At 35.6% G+C, this 23013-nt stretch overlaps 2 protein-coding genes and 1 pseudogene across 3 annotated transcripts in view; 2 read left to right on the top strand and 1 right to left on the bottom strand.

The window, feature by feature from the left end:
- Positions 1-3159: 3159 nt before the first annotated feature.
- Positions 3160-5994, top strand: LOC122065594 (ankyrin-1-like). The gene is made up of 2 exons (XM_042629414.1): positions 3160-3708; positions 5734-5994. Exons 1-2 carry the CDS (start codon positions 3160-3162, stop codon positions 5992-5994), a joined length of 810 nt encoding a protein of 269 aa, XP_042485348.1.
- A 1086-nt stretch (positions 5995-7080) lies between these two features.
- On the bottom strand, positions 7081-7894 carry LOC122065593 (annotated as a pseudogene).
- Positions 7895-16489: 8595 nt separating this feature from the next.
- The window catches only part of LOC122065597 (protein ACCELERATED CELL DEATH 6-like), an 11941-nt gene continuing 5417 nt past the window's right edge, over positions 16490-23013 (top strand). For both annotated transcript variants that reach the window (XM_042629418.1, XM_042629417.1), the window contains exons 1-2: positions 16490-17304; positions 22289-22824. In XM_042629418.1, coding sequence (XP_042485352.1) covers positions 16605-17304; positions 22289-22824 — 1236 coding nt within the window. In that variant the 5' untranslated portion in view covers positions 16490-16604. The remainder of the gene's footprint in view (positions 17305-22288; positions 22825-23013) is intronic.

The raw sequence follows: 23013 nt of genomic DNA, 5'->3' as shown, positions 1-23013 counted from the left end.
TCACAAGGCATCACGTCAAATGAAATCCTTGAGCATTGGAAACCTGGTAGGAAATAAAATTTATACGTTTTGATATGTATTAAAAAAATACAACAAAGCACTAAAGGAAAGTGTCAATATTTACAATGCCTCCAGAAACTAAAAAAAAAGGACTTCGTTTGCATGACCTTAAAAGGCCAAAATCTTTAATATACCGAACGGCAGCAACATCAGACTAAACACAAAAAACAAAAATCACCAAAATTAGACAAAATCTCCAAGAAGGGAGGGAAATAATTCCATGGCATACACTTTCAACTGACTCATGAAGGAAACTCATCATATCTTGTGTATCCAACCAAAATTCTTCAAATTTTCACCCTTGTTAAGTAGCTTTTGTTAATCCCTGAATGACACTCCTGACTTTAGCCTCCATTTTCTGTCCTATCATCATATGAACCAATTCGATCAAAATAAAATGGTTTTGAAATAAAATACCATAAGCCCATTCTGAGTTAGTCATAAGTTGGTTAAAAATCCTACACAAATCAAGATATGATAATTTAAAGTGGACAGTGATGGCGTACTCCTGAAAACATTATTCAATTCATTCGAGAGGGAAAAAATAGAATTGCCAGACAAAGAAATAGGGTGCAAGTTTTGATCTGTTATCCACATGAGAACATTCTGAAGGACTAAAGAAAGGGTTAAGGCTCAATGTTAATAGCCACAATTCAGTTCCTATGAGACCATATATAGAAAATAAAAAATAATAGCAATTATACTAACACTGAAACGCCAGTGAAAATCAGAGTTAGAAAAAGAAGTGTATTGGGAAAAAGTTTGAACCAAAGACATGATCGAAAAACAAGGAAATAAATCATCCTTAAACCCAAAGGACCTGCAACCCACATGCTCATGAATTACAAGGTGAACATGTAGAAACGCAACCCTAAAACGATGCAGAAGATAATGGAAAAACAAGAACAAATAATGCAGACAAATTTACGAGGTTCGACAAGATTGCCTACGTCCTCGGTGAGATGAGATCCTGCTTCACTATCAATGGAGAATAGGGTTACAACACTTGTCCTCACACCTCTCAATATTGCTTGCATTATAGAGAAAGAAACCTCGTTACAAATATATAGCGAAAAAAAAACCCTAATCCAGAAAGTACAAAACTGCCCTCAAATAAAAAATTCAAGTGGGGGGCTGTGCCCCCTTACACCCCCGCTATGCAGGGGGGCCTCCTGCCCCCTTGCAACCCCCACGGCCCACTAACCTCAAATAGTGGGACCGCCGTCCTGCCTGTCGAGGCGCTACACCAGTACTCCCTAGATTAAATTGTGACGAAATACAAGATATCGTACACCAACATAACTTACTTACATAACGTGGAAAATATTCCCACAATGCGAGCAAAAAATCGAAAGTGTATGCCTCCCACCCAAGTTACTGTAGTACCTCTTAGTTGATACGTACTCAAATTTGGTGGAGACAAAATAGGAATACAAGAGAGAAAATAGGAGAGAAGGAATAGGATGTGATTGCCTTAGCGTATTGGGAGGTCGCTAACCTCGGTTTTGGCTAATTGGGAGGGAGCCAACCTCAATTTCTTAAGAGAAATTTAGGGATTAAACTTCTTGATTTCCATTCCAATAGCATCCTATTAAATAGGTACATAAAAGAAGTTATACATAACTAATATAACTCCTACTAATACCACAACTCCACATACACACTATAACCGATCATGATGGCCCACAACATACACTCAATAAAAAACTTTCCACTAATCCATGTTTGACTCAACCACTTAATTTTAACTAACCCAAAACAATAAAATACTATTCTATTTTACTGTGCAAATGTTGCACGTACCAAATCCTTCCCCCATAAGTTCAATCTTGCCTTTAAGATTGAAACACAAATATAATTCATATTTTTACCAGGTTCTCAGATAAAAATTGTGCTGAAGAAAACTTCAATTTGGTAATGCCCTGCTAAAACAATAAATAAATGAATCTTCAAACAAACAACCGAATCAATCCATGAAGATTCATACTTGGTCATGTGACAGAAAGATATATGGTGACATCAAGTATTTTGGGAAAAAGAATTCTGCGTGACTGGCTAAGTTGTGCCTCCATGTGTCTCTCTCCTCACTCCTATTAAATGACAAATATGTGTTTCTCTACGTAATGGAACTCAATACTTTTTCTTTCTGTATTATTTTGAATAAAAAAAAATAAAAAAAAAATTAAAATCATCATTGAAGGTTGAAGTACTGCTTCCAGCTCCTATCGTCCTCCCTCCCTCCCTCCCTCCCTCCCTCCTTACGCTTTTCTAGAGCACCAAATTTGTCTTTTTCTCTTGTTTTTGTTATTTATTTATTTTTTCTTGAATTCCTCGCTCACCACTGTTCCTCCCTCCTTATGCCCAATTATCAAAGTAGGCATTTTTTATCCCTTACATGAAATTAACCACCACACACCATCTCACACCGTCCATGGGTGTGGTCCTCACATTCCAAATTTGTCTTTTTTCAGTCCATTAGAATTCTAATATAGCAATAAACTTTTCCAACAGACTCCTATCAGGAAGATGAGTGCAGCATAGTGGACCAAAATAGTATTCACCCTTCTGTCAAAAAGAAAATAAATACATTAACCTCTCTTAAGTGGATTACTTAGGTAACGCTGTAGGGACTCCAGGGGAAAAGGAATAGTGGGACAGCCCCTAAGATGTTTTGCAAACAAGGCCAATTCTGATCTGCTTACAGGTTAATGCCAAATCCTAACCCATATAGTAACGAATGAAACTTGGCTGCTGCCTAGGCTGCGGCGAAGCCTGATACCAACCAGCGGAATGGAATATTAGGGGTAGGGATGAAAATATTCACCCAAGATGGATATTTTCAAGCCTGCCCTGGGATTCCATTCCCTTAATTTTTTCCTATAGTAACTACCACAAGGTGCATAATGAATCCTGAATCTATATGGACAGCAATAATTAGTCAGCTAAAATTGTCTATTAAGATGAATTTACAACTATGATCCAAAATAAATCAACTTTACCACATTGAACATCTTTAAAAATTTCCTCCATCTTATGAGTTACTTATCAAGAAGCTAACGGATTGGAAACTCTTTTTTTTTTTTTTTTTCCTCCCCACAAATGCTAGCAATTATCAACATCCTACTGGACAAAAAGAAGGAGCTCATTAGTAGATCAGATGTAGGTGGAAGAAATCCTCTTCATCATGCAGCATCATTTGGCCATTCTGAAGAAACTTGTTGCATACTAAAGATCAAAGACGCTTCTATTGCTCACCAAAAGGACAACCAAGATCTATGTCCCATACACTTAGCAGCCAAACATGGCCATGTTGACATAATTAAAGCTATACTAAAATATTACCCAGAGGCATTAGAAACATTAAACAAAGAACATCAGAATGTTGTTCACCTTGCTGCTAAGAGTGGGAGAGGGAATTTAGTAAGTTCCATGCTTCATCATAAATCTAATAAGTTTGACAAGCTTAAAAATGCCAGGGATATTAATGGAAACACACCATTACATTTGGCCATCAAGAAGTCGCATCCAAAGGTTGTGAGCATTCTCATGCGGGATGGGAATGTAGATATGACCATCATGAATGACGAAGGCCTGACAGTCCTAGACATTGCACAGAAGGAGAAAATGAATGAAATCTCGTTGCCAAATGTATAATACTCCTATTTTGTTTTCTTTCATAGGATTGTTGGATATGTGTGTTCATCAAGCCTAATTTATTAATCAGATTATTTAATTTCATTTATGCATTTCATTTATTTATTGAGCTTGTAAGTTGTTCCATAGGTTTTTGCCCAAAACTATGCTTGGAAGAGATTATCTATTTGTCTTTGAGAATTTGCATGAACCCTATTGTTATTCTTAATCTTAACAGCAAATATTAATTTTATTTTCATTATATATTCAGGTTCTTACCCTAACAGCCTTAAGAGTTAATGGTGCATCATCTGGTCCACCTTCTCCTTTTTTGCTAAAGATTAGCAAAGAATATCATTAATAATCAAAGAATGAAGATACAATAGAAACAAAAACCATTGAACTAAAAATCCACCTTCGGCATGGCCATCAGCAGATATTTAGCCCAATCACAATGACTACGTAACTGAAATTTGGGTCTTCTCTGAAAATCCTAGCTTACATTAGATAAAACAAATGAAGGAATTGTTAACCATGAGGTAGAACTTTTTGATTTTGCTCCATACTTTGCCAACTTATCTACAACGACATTAACTTTCCTATAACAGTGTGAAATTTTCCAATTTATTCCATTCAGAAAATTCTTGTAAAATAACCATCTTTGCTCAAAACACCATGGAATTTTTTTATTCCTAATGCAACTGACGACTGCATTGGAGTCACACTCAATCTAAAGATTTTCAATGCCCATGTGCTTCGCATGATGCAAGCCGTTAAAGAAGGCAGCGAACTCAGCCATGAAATTAGTCCCAATGTCTTCATAGTATGAGAAAAAAAGGAGAGGGTAACCTTTATCATCTCGCGAAATTCTTCTTGCACCTGAGCATCTCGGGTTTTCAAGGGAACAACCATCAATATTAAGCTTACAATAGAGTGAAGGAGGAAAAGTCCAAAATAGTTCTAGGACTTTTGAAGAGGGCGCTCTTGAATTAATAATCTAGAAATTTTTTGACAGAACTACATCAGCCATAGAGGAGATATGGATAGGAGCAAGGGTTGAATAATTATGAAGGTCATTTAAAACTGCTTGAACCACATAAGAAGGAGGCCTGTGAATATCATCAAAATTCCTTCTATTTCTTTCATTCTAAATTTGCATTGGGATAATAACACAGAGGGGCTGCCACAATCCATTACATGACACAACTCCAGTTTTTCTTTTCCACAAAAAAAAAAAAAATTCTCCACAGAAGGGAACCCAACCCATCTTTGATAAAAAAAAAAAAAACTAAAAATCCTTGACCAAAGATCTGAGACATAATCACACTCAAGAAATAAATGGTTGAAAGTTCCTACCTGATTTAAGCATAGCCTGCACCTTGATGGAAGGGGAACTAAGCGTGTTCTCCAATTATTGAGGAAAATAAGCAAAAAGACACTGGACCATGTACTCAAAATTCTCCAATTAATAAGGACAATACATCAAAAGATGATCCAAAAACAGAAAATTACAAAAACAGGTTCAAAGAGAGGTTCAATACTCTTGCAGTTGTGACAGTCTCCTTTGCCGCCGGTTTCACAGTCCCTGGAGGTTACAACAGTGATGGCCCATACAAAGGCATGGCTACCTTGTTAAGGAAGCCTACATTCAATGTTTTTGTGATCTGCAATACCATGGCTTTGTATCTCTCTATTGTTGTGGTGGTGAAATGTAGAAACGCAACTCTAAAACGATGCAGAAGATAATGGAAAAACAGAACAAACAATGCACACAGATTTACGAGGTTCGGCAAGGTTACCTACGTCCTCGGTGAGATGAGATCCTGCTTTACTATCAATGAAGAATAGGATTACAGAGCTCGTTCCTCACACCTCTTAGTATTGCTTGCATTACGGAGAAAGAAACCCTCGTTATGAATATATAGCGAAAAACCCTAATCCGAAAAGTACAAAATTGCCCTCAAATAAAAAATTTGAGCAGGACCGCCATCCTGCCTGTCGAGACGCTGCACCAGTACTCTTTGGATTAAACTGTGACAGAATACAAGACATCGTACACAAACAGTGAACAACATCTTGGAACAATGGGGTGACAACCGCTTGTTGATTCTTGCAATTGATTTAAGCACACCATTGTTGGGTATAGCTCTCATTTTGATGGCTGTAGCATTTGCAGCAGGTTTGTACTCTGTGATACTTACACTTCAATGGCTTGCCACCTTAGTTTTGGTTATTGGAGCCATCTTTCTTCTCTATGTCCTAGTTCTCCTTGTTCTATATAATACCCCAAAAATGTCTTGAGTACCGTTTTCTGAGAAAAATCATCAAGTGGGGTTTCAATATTTTGATATGGGCATTTGATAGATTCATTGTGACACGAACTGTTGACTAGCTAGCATTGTTGTTAGGGTTATTTGATGTTTTTTCTTTTGTTTATAAACCATCAAATGTAATAATACCGATTCCGTACCAAACTACGAGAATCAAACCAAGTCGGATTAAATTCAGTATAGAACCGGTGTGAGGTATAGACACCATGTCAGTATTCGGTATGATATTGGTATTGGGATATGATATAAAAAACATACCATATCACATCAATACCCTACGATTTTGTATACCATACCAAATACCAATATCAAATACCGAATCAAGTAGATTTATACAATATCGGTATAAGGATCATGTACCAAGTTAATATTCGATGTATCAATATACAATATATATGTAGTGTAACAAACCGATATCATACTAGATACCGATATCAAATTGACATCCTTACTTTCTCCACAACAAGGCTCGCAATCTTGTTTGTATTGATCCAAATCAGACAGAATTGACTTTTTTTAATCGATTTTTATTACACTTTTACCCTTCAATCGTAACAGTGGATTGGTATCAGATTAGTTTCGACTAGGGATGCAAACGGATAGGATTTGCTCGGATTCACTAATATTTAAATCCAAACCATTTATCGAATGACATATCAAAAGCCGATCTAATATCCGATGAATTTTAAAAACTAATATCATATCCGTTATCAAATATCCAGAGATTATACGATTCGATAAACTATCCAATTAGTAAACCAATCTAACCTATATTGATGAAAAAATTAAGGGGTAAACATCACTCCCCTCCTTTGAACTATGGCAAAATATCAACTTGAGCCCTCACCTTTCTGAAAATATCACTTACCTCCCTTATAAGAAACAGATTTTATCTAATGACCCCAACTGTTAGATTTGGCTATTAAGTCAGGTTATATTTTTTCATAATCCCCATAATACCCTTAATTGTGTAATGTCAAAATTACCCTTAAAGTGAAAGACCCACTCAAATCCATCCCTTTTCTCCTCTTCGTCTGTCGTTGAGACATCCCCACCGTCATCGCTGAAATCGAAGGAGAAGGAGAAGAAGTTTGTTAGGGGCGGCCGAATTCTGCCTCAGAGCCGCTCTCTTCTGGAAGAGAGAGTGGGCTGTGCGCCAACAGGAGGGAAAATTTCGAGAGGTCTCAATACTTTGGACATGTTGTGGAACAGCGGATTGCCAGAACCCTCAAAACTTCCAAACCCGAGTGGACTGAAACCGTTGCCAACCGCGCCGCCGTTATCGGCCATCGAGAGCAAAAGAGTGGACTGAAATTGTGAATTGGGGCTTAGATCGGGAATGCACACTTGAGACTGAGACTGGGGGCTCAAACTTCTGAACTCAAAATCCCACCTCCCCTGTTCGTCAAAGTCGTGTTCAGGTTCCCTTGCAAGGGAGCGATAAACCCCGGGTCACAACCTAAATCGAAACCGCTGTCAAACGGGTTGCTGCAGATGACATTGAAGAGCGAAGACAAACAAGATTTCGGAGGCAAGAATGACTGTTGAGATGGTTTGAGATTAAACGCGGACGACGGAGAGCACGGCGAAGATGAGTCTACTGACTGCAGAAGCAGATTCTCAGCTGCAGTGGGGTGTGAAGAGAAGGTGATATCTTTTATATCTTGGTGGTTTTGGATGCTCTGAAAATCATGGTGAGACGGTTTCCCTCCATTGTTGATGTACCAGTCGTCTTCCAGCATCGATTTGAATGTAGGGAGAGGAACCAAGTCGTCCCTGTTTTGTCCACCGCCACTACTACCACCGTTGTTCCGAGTCCAAGAAACTGCATCTCCTTCCTCGCCCTCGTCTTCCATCCAGACTACGCCATTAAGCCTGGACAACGTTTTTTGTGCTTGCCTTTGCTTTCTAGGTTCTTTCGGAAGATTCCAAAGGGGAAAAGACAACAAAGATGAACGGAAAAAAAAAAAAATGCTTCGATGAAAGACGATCTCTCCTTCTTCTCCTTCTCCTCCGGTTCAGCTTCAACGACAGAGCAAGAGGAATAGGGATGGATTTTAGGGATCCTTCACTTAAGGGTAATTTTGACATTACATAATTAAGAGTATTATGAAAATTAAGAAAAATATAACTTAACTTAACTGTCAAATCTAATGGTTGGGGTTGTTAGATAAAATCTTTTTCTTACAAATAAGATGAATGATATTTTTGAAAAGATGGGGATCCAGTTGATATTTAACCATAAAGTAAGGTAAAGCTCTTATAAAATACAATAGATCTGAATAGCGCTGGCTACCTCATCTCATCATAGGACGAGGCGGAGCATGACTCCCACTACAACGAACGCCAACCATACATTTATATTTGAAGGTGCTCCACTGCTACGTGCACTTCTATCTTTTGCACAAAACAAGTTTAACAATTGAGAACAAAATTTCGGCAAAAACTTAATCAAAGGAAGTGAAAAAATATTAAATTAATCACATTTTACAATCAGATAATTAACTAGCCTGATAATATTCTATAAATTAAAAATATTCGAATCCAAATCCAATTATCTTCCAAATAGATTCAGATATTGCTTGGAAACTAAATTTCAGGATTTAGAAATGCTTAAACAGATTCGAAAATGAATCGAATATGAGTTTTCGGCTATCCATTTACATCCCTAGTCATGAATGATAATGATTCAATCCAGGAGAATTCAACAATATCGATCCAAGATTACGAACCATGCTCCACAATGATTGCATCACAGTCCTGTAAAAAAAATTGAGAGATGTGCCTATTATTATTATTTTTTCTCTAAAAAAAAAAAATCTTAAATCTTTGTTGAAGGTTGAACTCCTCCAAACCATGGTTCAAGGAATCAAAATCAAATCGATCGGATTGTATTAGTATTAGACGTGATCGGTACCAATTCTTGCTCAATAGGATATTGATCCACCAGTATTGACCAAAGGCAAAAACATAATAAACCAAGTTTTATTTAAAATTAGGTGCAAAATCATCCAATCTGGATTGATATTAACTAAGATCAATAGTGCATTCTTTTTTTTTTTATTCTGTATTGATAAATATGTTCAGAACATCAACTTTATTTTTATCAAGATCAATATTGTATTCTTGTTTTCTAGTCTGTATTGACAAATATGTTTAGAACATCAACTTTATTTTTATCACTAAGCCTGATGAAATTAAGTCAGCTTTTGTCAATGGAAGGAATGTCCAAGTGTTTAGAAATTAGAACTATGCAAAATTTAGTCCAACCAATCCAAAATGTAAGGCCCATAAGATTACACATTTAGCTTTTGGAAATGATCTCATGATTTCTCTTTTCTTCAAATAAGGAAGTTTTGAATACCTTTTCGGATATAGCTGGACTCCATATTAATCTCCTCGAATCCTTAGCTTTCTTCTTTAGGGTTTCTAACGATGTCAAAGTCCAAGTAAAGAATATCTTGGATGTTCCTAAAGGTTATTTCCAAATCAGGTCTCCTTTTGATCTCTCCAAAACTATTTTCTCATCATTACTCCTTAATTCAAAAGAGATTACAACTATGAAAGAATAAGATTATTTCTTTTACAAGCCATCTTGATCTCATCAAATCGGTGACGCAAAATTCATATATTTATTGATCTGGTGTTTTGGGCTTCTAGCATCCATTATTTCTAAGATTGAATATCTAATGTCTTATTTCCTTTGGAAAGTTCTACTAGTAGAACCCTAATTTCCTTGTTCCTATTAGTTGGATTAATGTCAGCATTCCAAAAAAATAAGGCGGATTGGAACTTTGTAGAGTAAAGGAAGCCAACATTATAGCCATCATAAATCTTATCTGAAAAAATAATGGATAGACAAAAATATTTAGATTGATTGGGTGTACATACTCTAGATACTTAAAATTAGATTCTATTTGGACCGTTACTTGCCTAGTTGATGCATTGGTCTTGGAGGAAAATACTTAAATATAAATATTTTTTTTAGTGATACCATTCGTTCAAGCATTGATGATGAACATGATACTTATCGGTGGCTTGATAATTTGCATCCTATGGGTATTCTCATTTCCAAATGTGAGAATTGATGTTGGATACATTAGGATGGTTAAGGTTTCCTTCATTATCTGGGATGGAATTTGGTGGTAGAGCCTAGCACTTCTAATAACTTAATTGAAATTTGGTCTACTCTCCCTTCCACATTGCAAAGACCAAGAGGGAGTGGTGGTCTAGTGTTATGAAAATTCTACAAAGAAATTCACCTCTACCTCTGCCTAAAAAGTTTATTATCATAGGATTTTATTGTTTAGTCTAATATTCCTAGGCATAGTTTTATTGTTTGGTGTGCTTTGACACTATCTCTTTCTACCCAAGAGTTCTTCCTTAAGAGAAACATTTGTATACCTAATAGTTGTCTATGTTGGAACTCTCAAGAAAATGTGGATCACTTATTCTTTTCTTATTTTTTTCCTAGATTTGTTAAGAGAGGGGTCCTTAATAAGTGTTAGTCACACCATTGAACTATCCTCCCCTTTCAGAGAGAATGATGGTAGTTTGTAAAAAAATTTAGCGGTAAGTCAATCTCACATTATCGGAACGATTGTCATTAATGTTATGAGTCATCATTTTTGAGGGAAAGAAAAATGATGGATCTCTTTGTCACGTACTATAGAAGATATGAGAAGCCACTTCTTTGTGATTAGAAATAAACTTCTTCACATTCGTTCAATGAGCAACGACACGTTAAGAAATGGGAATCTTGCCTTAAGTTGAGTCCTTCCATTCAGTTCTCCCCTATTTCTGACTTTTTGATTTATCATCCTTTAATTGATGTTTTTACCCTATCCCCGACCCTTTGATATGTCATACTTTTAATGATGTTTCCTCCCCACCCCGGCATTTGTTGTATCATCCTTGTTTAATTGTTTTCCACTCCCCTGTTTTTTATGTATGCTGTTTTGATGTTTAGATAGCCACCCACCCCCCTTCCATCTAGCCTTTGGGCTTTGTCTGCTCTCCACACTATTCTTAATTAATTTTCCATTCATCAAAAAAAAAAAAAAAAAAAAAAAAAAAAAAAAATCCTCCATCTTATAGCTTATTTACTACTTATCAAGAAGCTAATAGATTTAAACTTTTTTTTTTTTTTCCGGTTTACTTCCTCCTCACAAATGCTAGTATGCATCAACATTCTACTAGACAAAAAGAAGGATCTCATTAGTGGAGTAGATGCAGATGGAAGAAATCCTCTTCATTATGTAGCATCACTTGGCCATTCTGAAGAAGCTTGTTGCCTACTACAGAAAGGCGCTATATCTATTGCTCACCAAAAGGACAATGAAGGCCTCTGTCCCATACACATAGCAGCCAATAAAGGGTATGTGGACATAGTTCAAGCTATGCTAAAATATTGCCCAGAGGTAATAGAGACATTAAACAATGATGACCAAAACGTTGTTCACCTTGCTGCTAAAAGTGGAAGAGAGAATTTAGTAAGTTACATGCTTTATCAGAAATATAATAATTTTAGCAAGCTTCTAAATGCAAAGGATATTAATGGACGGCTGTGGCATTTACAGCAGCTTTGTACTCGGTCATACTTAAACTCCAGTGGCTAGCCACAGTGGTTTTGGTCATTGGATCCATTTTTCTTTTCTATATGGTATATTTCCTTGTTCTAATCAATGTCCCATATAAGTTCAATTTCCTTGTTCCACGGCACATCTCCTGGAGGTTCAATCTTTTGATCTGCAAAATTGATAGGATCTTTGACAACATGGATTGGTTTATTTTTTTTATTTTTTTTGCTAAAGGATCATTTGTATTAAAAAGAAAGAAAAATAATTACAAGAAAATAAAAAAATAAGAAAACTGCCTCCACCTATGGCATTACAATCGTTAAAAAGAGCACATTGGCAACAAGACACGGACACAACACTTAGAAAAAAGAAATCTAGGCCTTCAAAAAATCTTCCTTTTTGAGGTCTGAATCACCTCATGGGAAGAGATGTTTCTTCTTTTGTTTAGACACTATCATCAAATGTTAGGGTTTGGGTTTGTTTCCTTAGGAACTTTATGTTGAGAGGGGAAAAAAAACTCATATGGTTTGTACTACGGATAGTAACGTGTATGTGATAAATTGTATTAGTGTTATATCATCATAGTCTTAGTATTAGTTAGAAATATTATCTTTGGGTTGTCTTAGTTTTAATTTTTTTCTCACTCTACTCTTCTATGTGCACCCCCTTATTTAGGGCATAATGCAACTTTACGTAACTTTCACTTCTCTAAATCTGGTTTTCTACAGTGTTATGCTAATATGATAGCTACTTTTGCTTGTTCCCCTCTGAATGGAAGCACATAAGAGCAATACCTGTGTGAGCACATGAGTGATTCTATTATTAGTTAGTTAATAACACACAACGCTCTGATCAATCAGGTTGAAATGTATGCAGCAGTTCATATGGACTCTGGGGTGGGTTTTTATTGTTTAAGTATGCATAATTTTTATTGACATGGAGCATATGTGTCCCCAGTGAACAACTTCGCTTAATTGCTAGTACAAACCAGTAACTTACTGTGACCCAAAACTGAACTTGAAACAATAGTCAATTAAACCCAGTATCTTAACTTGATATAATAATTCTTCTAATGGAGCCGACAAAATGACCTGATCAGATCGACTCATTTCAAGTATGGATATCGTAACCGCCGTATTGTATATCGATACCTGATCAAGCTGAATCGATTATCTATATCTTTCTGGGGTAGAACAGTAAAAAAAAAAAGTACTTGTTAGAAAAAATAAGGGCATGTGACCGATACACACAGATCTGGATCTGTATCATCGATATCAATATTGATACCAATACCGATATCGATATCGATACCTAAATCCATGATGATTAGTCATACAAGTTGTAATTGTAAATCGTGAGGAGACAGATGGCAAGATAATGTGGCAATTTTGACCATTGGATAGATGATGTCAAGGTATGGATTAACCACGTGGCATATTTTAGAACCTAACTCAACCAAAGATATGGTTCTCTTATGTATTGGTAGGCAACCATGTATTTTTTTAACCGTTGTATGCTCATACACTTATCTACAATCTTCAAATTTTCAAAGCTTTATTTTGCAACTTAACATATATGTGGATTGAAACTTCTTTCATTTAAGAATCTTCTTCCTTGACATAATCCCTTCCATTGCATTTGGCAAATATTTGGGCCACTGCCATTGAGGAATCTTCTTCCATTTTAATGTTATGCTGAACACCTTGACATAATCCCTCCAATGCTATTTCATGTGGATAGCCTTCTGCTTGAGCAGCCTCCTCCATAGATAAAGTAAAACAATTAAGAGATGCTTGACGGGAAAGTTGATTGCAACTGAAGAGAAAGATGTCTTTGAGCGGGGAGGATGGAATCTCCCATGCCACCCTACAACCTCAGCTTACTGATCATTTGATCCCAATCCTTAGATCTCAGCCTTTCAATTTATAGCAAAACACATTCTCCACTGCCATTTCACCCAATGTATTTAATAGGATTTATCTTCATTAATATATATATATATATATATATATATATTAAAAAATAAAAAAATTAAAAAAATAAAAACTTATTATAATTAATCTTGATTACAACAAGATTTTCTCAATAATTAATTATAAATTCGATTGACTAGTAAATTACTCAGAGTCTCAGAGTCAACAATGTCTAATTACAAGTCAATTTAAAATATTATACTCTCTCTCTCTCCCTCCCTCCCTCCCTCCATTATTATAAGGACCAAGGAAGAATGTAATGTCTCAATTACAGATAATAACTCATGACCCTCCTATAATAAGGTTCAACCGTTAATGGGGCCATCTATCACTTTTTACTTTAAGACAATTAATTGAAAATTTCATTACACATTAAGCTCCATCCATGTAAGTCAATTGATCAACACCCTACAACCAAACCAAAATTATATAATGACTCTGCTAACCTATTACATGTGAATTTAATTATTTTTTTTTTCTTTTACTAAGAAACCCATTACTATGCAAGTCTTGTGGTTCCCAATTAAACACATCAGGACCAACTAAAGAAGCCATCTTCCAATTCCACGATGAATCTTCAACTCTTGTAAAACAATATCTATTCTAAGAGCCCGAGGCCATGCAAGTCGTTTGGTTCGCCAATTAAGTTTATACACTTCATATATCATACATCACACATCACACATAACACATCACGAGAAATTGATTGTCCACAATGAAATTGGTGATAACGTGAATCACAAGTCCGGATCTCTTTCATCCTAAGCAATCGTCACACCATCTATGACGTATGGGGTAGAGGATCTTAAGTTCTATTTTGCTCATTAAATGTTGGATCTATGATCTTCAGCACAAAATCTAGGTCTTCGGTTAGGTTTAAGTTGGAAGAGCTTCAACCCAACTCTTAGCTTCAATGAACTATAGTCTGCAACATAAATTAAGAGTTCTAAGGTTTGATAATATTGGAATAAAGAAGATGAGTTCTCTTTCCTTGAACTCAGGTCATTTAGTGCTCTTAGGGGGTCAATGTTGATATTCTATATTATAGAAGGGTAATTTGGGTATTAAAAAACATAAAGTAAGGATATTGTCATCATTTACAGCTTTTTCCTATGGACTAAGACGAATGATAGAATCTTTTAGACTTAGAGAAGGGGAATGATATTTTTTAAAACACATATGGGAACTTGAAATTTCAACGAAGTACTGGGGAGAGGAATGATATTTCATTTTAAATGAGTGACAATTTTTTCCAATCGACTATGGTTTGTTCGTTTGACTACACTATTGACTACACTAAGGTTTGATATAATAATGGTACTGGGTAATCTCATTTAAGTAGGGTAGTTGGGACGTCTCCATGCCATTTCAATTTCAAAGTGGTTGAAAACTTATTCTAATGATAAATAATGCCCATGGACCATTTGAAACACAAGGCATTATTTCAAAAAAAAAAAAAAAAAAAAAAGAAAAAAAAAAAGCAAAATGGAATTGAACAAGATTTTTTATTTTTTTTAGTAACAAAACTAAATATTTTAATAAATGGAAAGGGTTCTCTACCTGGCAGCGTGACCCTGCGCCAATGTGAAAGCCAATAATAACGCATGTGAGAGAAAAAACAAAGGCGGGATTTTTCGCAATCACATGGGTGCGATGGTGATTTCACCTCCCTCTGTATCTGAATGCAGGCACCAAACTATCAGGCAGGCATCTTTTTTCCTTTAAAATAAGAATCCTTCTTCCACGATTGAGAGTGTTCGCCACATCCCTTGATTTTTTTTAACTAAAAGGGATGTTGGCTCCTCATCTTATGTAATTCCTTCAAAATCTTCAACTTCTGTCTCTTGCTACTTCACTTCTTCTTTTCCTTTAATTTTTTCTTGGAGTCCGGATCAGTTGCACGTAATGTTCGATGTATTCAATTCTTGTCTTACTCCCTTGACCGAGACTTTCCTTTGTTATTTTATTTTTTCATTTATTTTCCTCTATTATCAAAATCTCTCCCTCTCTCCCTTTTCGCCCCACCCCCACCACCATGTTCTCCTCCCCACCTTTTCCATTTGACTCGACAGGGTGACCTCCCCACTCCAACTTCCTCTCCAGTCATAGTTAGTAAATATGCGTATTAAGGGCATATTTTTTTTTTTTTTTTTTTTTTTTTTGTGTCCAAACGTTTAATTGTCGAATTTATTTTCTTACATATCAAAATCAGATATGAAAAAATAAGCATTTGTTAAACGATGCCAAATTAAACAAGGATTTTTTCGCATTATTCATTTTAATAGTATTTTTTATTAAAATAATAAAATAAAAACTCAAAATCCTTTTCCGATTGAAAATCCAAACCTAGAGAGGGATATAGGAATACTATTTATATGCTTAATTTACCCTAATATTTATTTCAACTAATCATAAAAAGGGTCTTTGAAGTAATTTTTAATTTTTTTTACTTTGAATCCTAAGTAAATATATGTTTCATAGAAAATTTAAATCTGTATTTTTACTTACAAAGTAGCTGTAATAAATACATACCATATCATTTCCGTAAGTGTTATATTACACCAAATTTTTTAAAACTATTATTGTCATTTGACCCGTTCAATTGCCGTATATGTGTATCATTTCGGTTCCTGAACTTACTAGCTAGGCCCTACACAGGAAACATTCTCTCTTTATATAGACAATCAAGAGAGTGCAATTTACATGAAGGGGATATAATGTAAAAGAATGTGATGAAGTGATGAAAATGAAGATGATTGGTGTAGCATTTGACATAACACAGTTTTAGAGAATTACTCAATCTCAAAGTCAATTTAAACAAAGTAAGAAACAGCCCAATGAAGTGTGGATGAGTAGAAACTCGTAGGATTCCACCATGTAAATTCGGAGCTCCATAGTCGCCTCAAGTCAAGTCAATTTGAACAAATTAGGCCACAGCTTTCTCTTTCTCCTCTGTATAAATCTCTCCCCTTCCCTTATGACACAGCTAGCTCTTAGAGAATACAGAGACTCTAATAGTAGGGTAAGCCATGGATCCTGTTCTGTATAAAGCTGTAACAGAAGGTAACTCAGCTTTGCTCTCACAAGTTTTAAAGGCAGAGCTAGCAGAGGAAGATGATCTCCACCAACAACAACAAAGTGATGATCAGCACAACGACAACAATGATCTCCTCCACATCGCCGATGACGACTCGAACCGCGAAGTTGTGAGGGACACTCTCCTCCACACCGCCGCCAACTATAACAACGTCCAAGTTGTGAAGGTAATCCGCGAAAACCAACCAACAAGTATACTCAGAAGCAAGAACTACAGAGAAGACACAGCACTCCACATTGCTGCACGCCATAATAATGCCGAGGTCGTCAAGTATCTGTTGGATTGGGCCAAGGAAACAGATGAAGCAGAGAATGGGTGTAAACGATATGAAATGGCGAAGTTAAAGAACAGAGATGGGAACACAGCCTTGCATGAAGCTGTTCTTCGACGTCACCGTGAGGTGATTGAGGTGTTGATGGAGTCGCACAAATTTCTCATCTTCATGAAAAATAATCGCAGAGAATCACCACTTTATTTGGCTGCTGAACGTGGGTTGCACGTTGTGCTGGAGAAGATGTTGAAAGTTGCACTGGAAGAAGAAAATTTCAACAAGAAGAAGAAAGATTTACGGATCTTTGATGGCCCTGACGGCAGGACACCTTTGCACGCGGCCGTAGCAAAGAAGCATACATGTAAGCTCTCTCTCTCGCTCTCTCTCTCTCTCTCCCCCTCCTACCTAAGGGTGTCAATGTGTATCGAATACCGAATACCGAATACCGAATACCGAATACCTAATACCAAATACCAAATACCGATTTGATACCAAATTATGGGAATCAAACCAAATCGGATTAAATTCAGTATAGTACCGGTATAAGGTATACATATCATGTCAGTATTCAGTATGATATTGGTATAGGGTATGATATAAAAAAATACAATACTATATAAATACCCTACGATTTCGTATACCATGCCAAATACCGAATCAAATTGATTCTATACAATATCGGTATAAGGATCCTGTACTAAGTTAGTATTCGATGCAATATCAATATACAGTATATGTGAGTGTAACAAACTGATATCATACCAGATATCGATATGGTTTAGTTCCGAATGATGATAAGGTGGACCAAAACCGAATCGAGAACTAACTCGGTTTGGTATTTAGATACTCAAGCCGATTCAATTCGGCTTGGTTCGGTTTTGATTTCAATTTGGTTTTGATATACAATTTTAATTCGGTTTTGTACCTCGGTTTTAATTCGGTTATGAAAATAGTTCCACTTTTGGACCATGACTGTGATGGACCAAAGGCTATAATGGGCTCAAGTTATGGGCCTTATGGCCATTACTAACTCCAAAATTGTCTTAACATGTAAATATGTGACGATAAATTACAAAAAAACACTTACCACCTAAAAAATCTCTCTTAATGATAATAGGGTTTTTTTATTTTTTTTTTGGGTTTTAAGAGCAATTCGGTTCGATTTCAGTTCAAACCGACACTTCTTACACCCTAAACCAAAGCTGAGCCGAACCGAGGTCCATACTCACATACTCAAACCGAATTAATTCGGTTCAATTCAAATCTAATTGATTCAGCTCAATTTCGGATTCGGTATTCGATTCCAATTTGAAATTGAAACCCTCAGATTTAACCTTTTTTTCATTTTAATCGATTTTATTATTCTTTTACCCGTTGATCATAACAGTGGATTGGTTTCAGATTAGTCTCAATTAGGGATGTCAACAAATAGGATTTGGCTCAGATTCACTATTATCCAAATCTGATCCGATATCCAATGAAATTTTAAGAATTAATATCATATCGAGTTCAGTAATTAATCGGATATCCAGATATTATACATTCAATAAACATGACTCATCTCATCATAGGATGATGCAGAGCATGACTCCCACTACAATAAACGCTAGCACTACATTTATCTTTGAAAGTAATGTTCCACAGCTCAGTGCATCTATCTTTTGCACATAACAAGTTGAACAACTGAGAACAGAATTTCAGCACAAACTTAATCAAAGAAGTGAAAATATTAAATTAATCACATTTTACAATTAGATAGTTAATTAGCCTGACATTATTCGATGAAATAAAAATATCTAAATCCGAATCCAATTATCTTTCAAACAGATTCAGATACTAGTCGGAAACCAAAATTACGGATTCAGAAACGCTTTAACAGATTCAAAAGTGGAACGGATATAGATTTTTGGTTATCCATTTACATTCCTAATCATGACTGATAATGATTCGAGTTGGGGAGAATTCACCAATGCTGATCAAAGATTATGAACCATGCTCCACAATGATTGCATCACATTCCTATAAAAAATTTTGTGAGATGAGCATTTTTTTTTTTAATCTAATTTAATGAGGAAAAAAAAATCTTAAATCTTTTTTAAGGGTTGAACTCCTCTGAACCATGGTTCAAAGAATTAGAATCAAATTGGTGGATAGTATCAGTATTAGAAGTGATTGGTGCCAATTCTTGGCCAATACAATATTGATCCACCAGTACTGACCAAAGGCAAAAATGTAAATAAACCAAATTTTATTTAAAATTAGGTGCAAAATCACCAAATCGGGATCTGTATTAACCGAGATCAATATATATATATTTTTTTTAGTCTGTATTGACAATTGTGTTTAGAACATCAACTTTATTTTTATCACTAGGCCTCATGAACTAAAGTCAGCTTTTGTCACTCATTTCTTGAGGCAATTTAATCCTCCCAGCTTTAATCATGTTAGTATCTTTCTAGAGGATTTCAAACTTTAAGAAGGTTCCCCCCCTGAACTACAAATGGTGCAATCCCACAACCCATATGAGGAGGAGATTATGATTGCAATCAAACTTAGAAGGCTTAAAAAACCCAAGGCCTGAAGGTTTTAGCTACGGATTGGGATACTATTAAATTTGATACTATCCAGTAAGTATATAGCTTCTTCCAACAATCAAAAGTCAAAATAATTAATCAGACTTTCATTTGTCAGATTCGTCCCAAGAAATTCTTTGATTTCTGCTTCTCACGTTCCGTGAATAGTCGGAACATTGAGGAATATCCAGAAAGGCATTTTGGGAATCGGTTTGATTATATCTCTATCCGTTTTGTTTGAAGAAGGGAAAGATCCCAAAGAATTGATCTTTCTTTTTAGTTGTTGAATCTCTAGTATGATGAGACTGACAATGTTACATCTTTCTCCTCATTTCTCTCACCAACCTATTATACAAGTTTGTAGCAAAAATTCTTGCTAAAGACTTAAATTGGTTATTGATTTGGTGAGTTTCAATCAAGCAGCTTTTATCATGGGCAGAAATATCATTGATAATATCCTTATTTGTCATGAAATAGCTCGACGTTTTGAAAGTTAGCATCTTTCCCCTATTGTTCTTAAGCTTGATATACATAAAGCGCCTTTTGTTTCTCTCATATGTGAATATCTCAATTATCTTTTATACAGAATAGACTTCCCTCCAAACTTCATTCATTGGAACTATTTTTGTATCTCTAGTGTTCATTTCTCAGTACTTGTTAATGGCTCCCCTCAGGTTTATTTTGAATCTAAGATGGGAATTTGATAAGGCTGTCCTATTTCTTCGTTGTTGTTCACCATTTCAATGGAAAGGCATGTCCAAGTGGTTAGAAGTTAGAACTATGCAAAATCTAATCCAACCGATCCCAAAATGCAAGGCCCTTAAGATTACGCATTTAGCTTTTGCAAATTATCTCATGATTTCTCTATTTCTTCAATTAAGGAAGCTTTGGATAATTTTTCGGATATCTTGACTCCATATTAATATCCTCAAATCCTTAGCTTTCTTCCTTGGGGTTTTTAATGATGTCTCAGTTGAAATCTAGCTTGGGTGTTCCTAAAGGTTATTTCCAAATCAAGTATATGGGTCTTCTTTTGATCACTTCGAAACTATTTTCTCATCATTATTCCCTGATTTTAGATAGGCTTTAAAAGACATTACAACTATGGAAGAGTAAGATTCTTTCTTTTATCGGCTGTTATGATTTCATCAAATTAGTGATGCAAAATTCATATATTTATTGGTCTGGTGTTTCTGGGCTTTTAACATCCATTTTTTCTAAATCTGAATTTATAATGTTTCTTTCCTTTGGAAATCTCAATAGAATCATAATTTCATTATTCCTATTAATTAGGCAAATGTTAGTCTTCCAAAAAATGAAGGTGGATTGGGACTTCATAGAGTAAAGAAAGCCAACATTATAGGCATCATAAAACTTATTTGAAAAAAATAATGTATAGACAAAAATGTGTATAGACAAAGAAGTATTTAGATTGATTGGGTGTACTCTAGATACTTGAAATCATTTTCTATTTGGACTGCCACTTACCTAGTTGATGCATCTTGAGTTTGGAGGAAAATACTTGTATAAATATTTTTTTAGTGACACTATTTATTCAAGCATTGGCGATGAATATGATACTTATTTGTGGCTTGATTGTTGGCATCGTAAGGGTCTTCTCATTTCCAAATGTGAGTATCGATGTTAGATATGACGTTGGATCTAATAGGATGGTTAAGGTTTCCTTCATTATCTAGGATGTAATTTGATGTCCAGGGCCTAGTACTTCCAATAACTTAATTGAAATTTGGTCCACTCTCTCTTCCATATTGCCAAGACCAAGAGGGAGTGGTGATCTAGTGTTATGTAATACAAATTCTTCAAAGAAATTCACCTCTACCTTTGCCTAAAAAGTTCCTTATCATAGGATTATATGGTTTAGTCTAATATTCCTAGGCATAGTTTTACTGTTTGGTGTGTTTTGATACTATCTCTCCCTACTTAAGAGTTCCTCTTGAAGAGAAACCTTTGTATACCTAATAGTTGTCTATGTTGGAACTCTTAAGAAAATGTGGATCACCTATTCTTTTCTTATTCTTTTCTTAGATTGTTAGGAGAGGGGTCCTTAACAAGTGTTGGCCACACCATTGAACTATCCTCCCCTTTCAGAGAGAATGATGGTAGTTCTTAAAAAATTTAAGCAATAAGTCAATCTCTAACATTGTTGGAAAGCTTGCTATTAATGTTATGATTCATCATATTTTGGGAAAGAGAAAAGAAGATGGACCTCTTCATCATTGTACTATAGAAGATATGAGAAGCCACTTCTTTGTGATTAGAAATAAACTTCTTCACATTCGTTCAATAAGCAAAGACACATTAAAAAATAGGAATCTTGCCTTAAGTTGAGTCCTTGCACTCATTTCTCCCCTATTTCCAACTTTTTGATTTATCATCTTTTAGTTGATGTTTCTACCCTATCCCCAACCTTTTGATATGTCATACTTTTAATGATGTTTCGTCCCCACCCTAGCATTTGTTGTATCATCCTTGTTTAATTATTTTTCTCTCCCCTGTTTTTTATGTATCATTAATTTATTAGCTGTTTTGATGTTTAGATAGCCACCCCCCCTCTTCCATCTAGCTTTTGGGCTTTGTCCACTACTCTCTGCTTTTTTGGTTAATTAATTTTCCATTCCAAAAAAAAAAAAAAAAAAAAAAAAAAACAGCTTTATACATTTCCTCCATCTTATGAGTTTATTTACTACTTATCAAGAAGATAATAGATTTGAACTTTCTTTTTCCGGTTTACTTCCTCCTCACAAATGCTAGTATGCATCAACATTCTACTGGACAAAAAGAAGGAGATTAGAAGAATAGATGCAAATGGAAGAAATCCTCTTCATTATGCAGCATCACTTGGCCATTCTGAAGAAGCTTGTTGCCTACTACAAAAAGACACTTCTATTGCTCACCAAAAGGACAACGAAGGCCTTTGTCCCATACACATAGCAGTCAATAAAGGCTATCTTGGCATAATTCAAGCTGTGTTAAAATATTGCCCAGAGGTAATAGAGACATTGAATAATGATGACCAGAACGTTGTTCACCTTGCTGCTAAGAGTGGAAGAAAGAATTTAGTAAGTTATATGATTTATCAAAAATCTAATATGTTTGACAAGCTTCTAAATGCGAAGGATATTAATGGAAACACGCCACTACATTTGGCCACTTTGCACTCGCATCCGAATGTTGTGAACATCCTTATGTGGGACCGGAATGTGGACATGGCTAACATGAACGATGAAGGCCTGACTGCCCGAGACATTGCAGAGCAGCAAATGTATGGGACAATCTCAATGCCAAAGGTATGCCTCTATTTGTTCTCTTTCAACTGTAGACATGTTTGAAGGGGATTTTGATTTTGGTAGTATCCTAGGATTTGGAACAGATTCCCCCAAACCCCAAAGGGGTAGTCAAGTTGGTATGCCAAAGAATATGGATGAAAATGGTTGCAGATTCTAAGAACTATTTATCCTTTTTTTTTTTTTTGGTTA

This window comes from Macadamia integrifolia, unplaced genomic scaffold (assembly GCF_013358625.1).
Source record: "Macadamia integrifolia cultivar HAES 741 unplaced genomic scaffold, SCU_Mint_v3 scaffold2057, whole genome shotgun sequence".
Lineage (NCBI taxonomy): Eukaryota > Viridiplantae > Streptophyta > Magnoliopsida > Proteales > Proteaceae > Macadamia > Macadamia integrifolia.
Note: the sequence above shows the minus strand (reverse complement) of the source record. Positions and strands in the feature narration are given on the sequence as shown.